At 34.5% G+C, this 1,503-nt stretch overlaps 1 protein-coding gene across 1 annotated transcript; it reads left to right on the forward strand.

The window, feature by feature from the left end:
- Positions 1–877: 877 nt before the first annotated feature.
- On the forward strand, positions 878–1,209 carry LOC106474725 (homeobox protein engrailed-like A; the record flags this gene model as incomplete). The annotated part of the gene is made up of 1 exon (XM_013935416.1): positions 878–1,209. A coding segment is annotated over one exon (332 nt), but the record flags the coding sequence as incomplete, so codon positions are not given.
- Positions 1,210–1,503: the final 294 nt, after the last annotated feature.

Genomic DNA, 1,503 nt, shown 5'->3' on the forward strand with positions numbered 1-1,503 from the left:
CTCTTACACTCTACCCTTGCTTCTGACACTATGCATATATGCTAATATATATTTGTACGTGTATATCATTAATTCTAACATATACAAGTTACTTGTTATGGTGCAGGAAATATATTTTCTTGGACTATGTCAATATGACACGATCGTAATACTCAAAAACAGAGAAGAAAGTCCATCATTGATGGTTGGAGTTGTAGAAACTGACATGATGTTATAAGACATGCCACCCACAGTGTAGGATGACAGGAAATAAATGCAGTACTTTCAAGTAGATTCTCTGCGGACTCAATTGGTGGTGGAACTCTGTATATCATTAACTTCCCTATTGCAACAAGGCGGGAAGTACACAGTGACGTCACTGTTGCTCATCTTACTGTTGTACCATCTGCATTACTTTAGTTTTGTCCATGTAATCTGAAACCAAACTGTATAAAAACAGTCTTCTAGTTTTGCAGATTCACACTCTTCGTTCAAATCCATTAATAGAAAATCAGATACTGGAAGATAGTTTTACACTTAATCTAATACATGTAACATAAATCAAAATATTCTACAAAATATTTTGTATAAAGTTGGTTTTGTAAAGTATAATATTTTCAATTTTATGTAGCGGAATGTAATGCAGGATAAATTTAATTAAAAAAACAACAATAATTTACTACCAGTTTTACATTTTGAAACCTGAATATTCTTATCCTCTATTAATGAGCATAGTTTACTAAACATGAAATATAATATACATTACGTTACACTATAACATTCTGTTTCACATATCTCTCTCAAATATCTGTTTCAATTGATCTGTTGTATATTTACACTAATATCAATAGAAATATTATAAGAGATATATAATTTAGTTTTTCTGTTTATATTTTAGGTCCTCGGTCACGAAAACTGAAGGGTAAAAAGAAAACGCCGGACGAGAAGCGGCCGAGAACTGCTTTCACTGCAGACCAGTTGGCCCGTTTAAAGCAAGAATTTCAAGAGAACCGGTACTTGACGGAGAAACGACGCCAGGATTTAGCATTAGATCTTCAACTGAACGAATCTCAGATAAAAATCTGGTTTCAGAACAAGCGTGCTAAAATAAAGAAAGCCAGCGGTCAGAAAAATCCTCTGGCTTTGAAGCTGATGGCTCAGGGTCTTTACAACCATACCACCATTCCCGTCCGTGACGAAGAGGATGAAAATTCGAACTTTCCGGCGTGAGATGAAAATGAACACATACAGATAGAGAATTGCCTTTTATACGACGCGTTCTTGTTGTATACGAAAAAAAAAAGAAACGTTTTCGTCTGTGAAGTAAAAATAATTGAACCTTTTTTGTTCATCGTTGCACACTTGAATAATATCATATAGCAGAACTGTGGTGTAAAGTAGTTTAGTCCAGTTGGTCACTAAACTGTGGTGTAAAATAGTTTAGTCCAGCTGGTCACTGAACTGTGGTGTAAAATTGTTTAGTCCAGCTGGTCACTAAACTGTAGTGTAAAATAGTTTAGTTCA

Source organism: Limulus polyphemus, unplaced genomic scaffold (genome assembly GCF_000517525.1).
Source record: "Limulus polyphemus unplaced genomic scaffold, Limulus_polyphemus-2.1.2 Scaffold7607, whole genome shotgun sequence".
Taxonomy (NCBI): domain Eukaryota; kingdom Metazoa; phylum Arthropoda; class Merostomata; order Xiphosura; family Limulidae; genus Limulus; species Limulus polyphemus.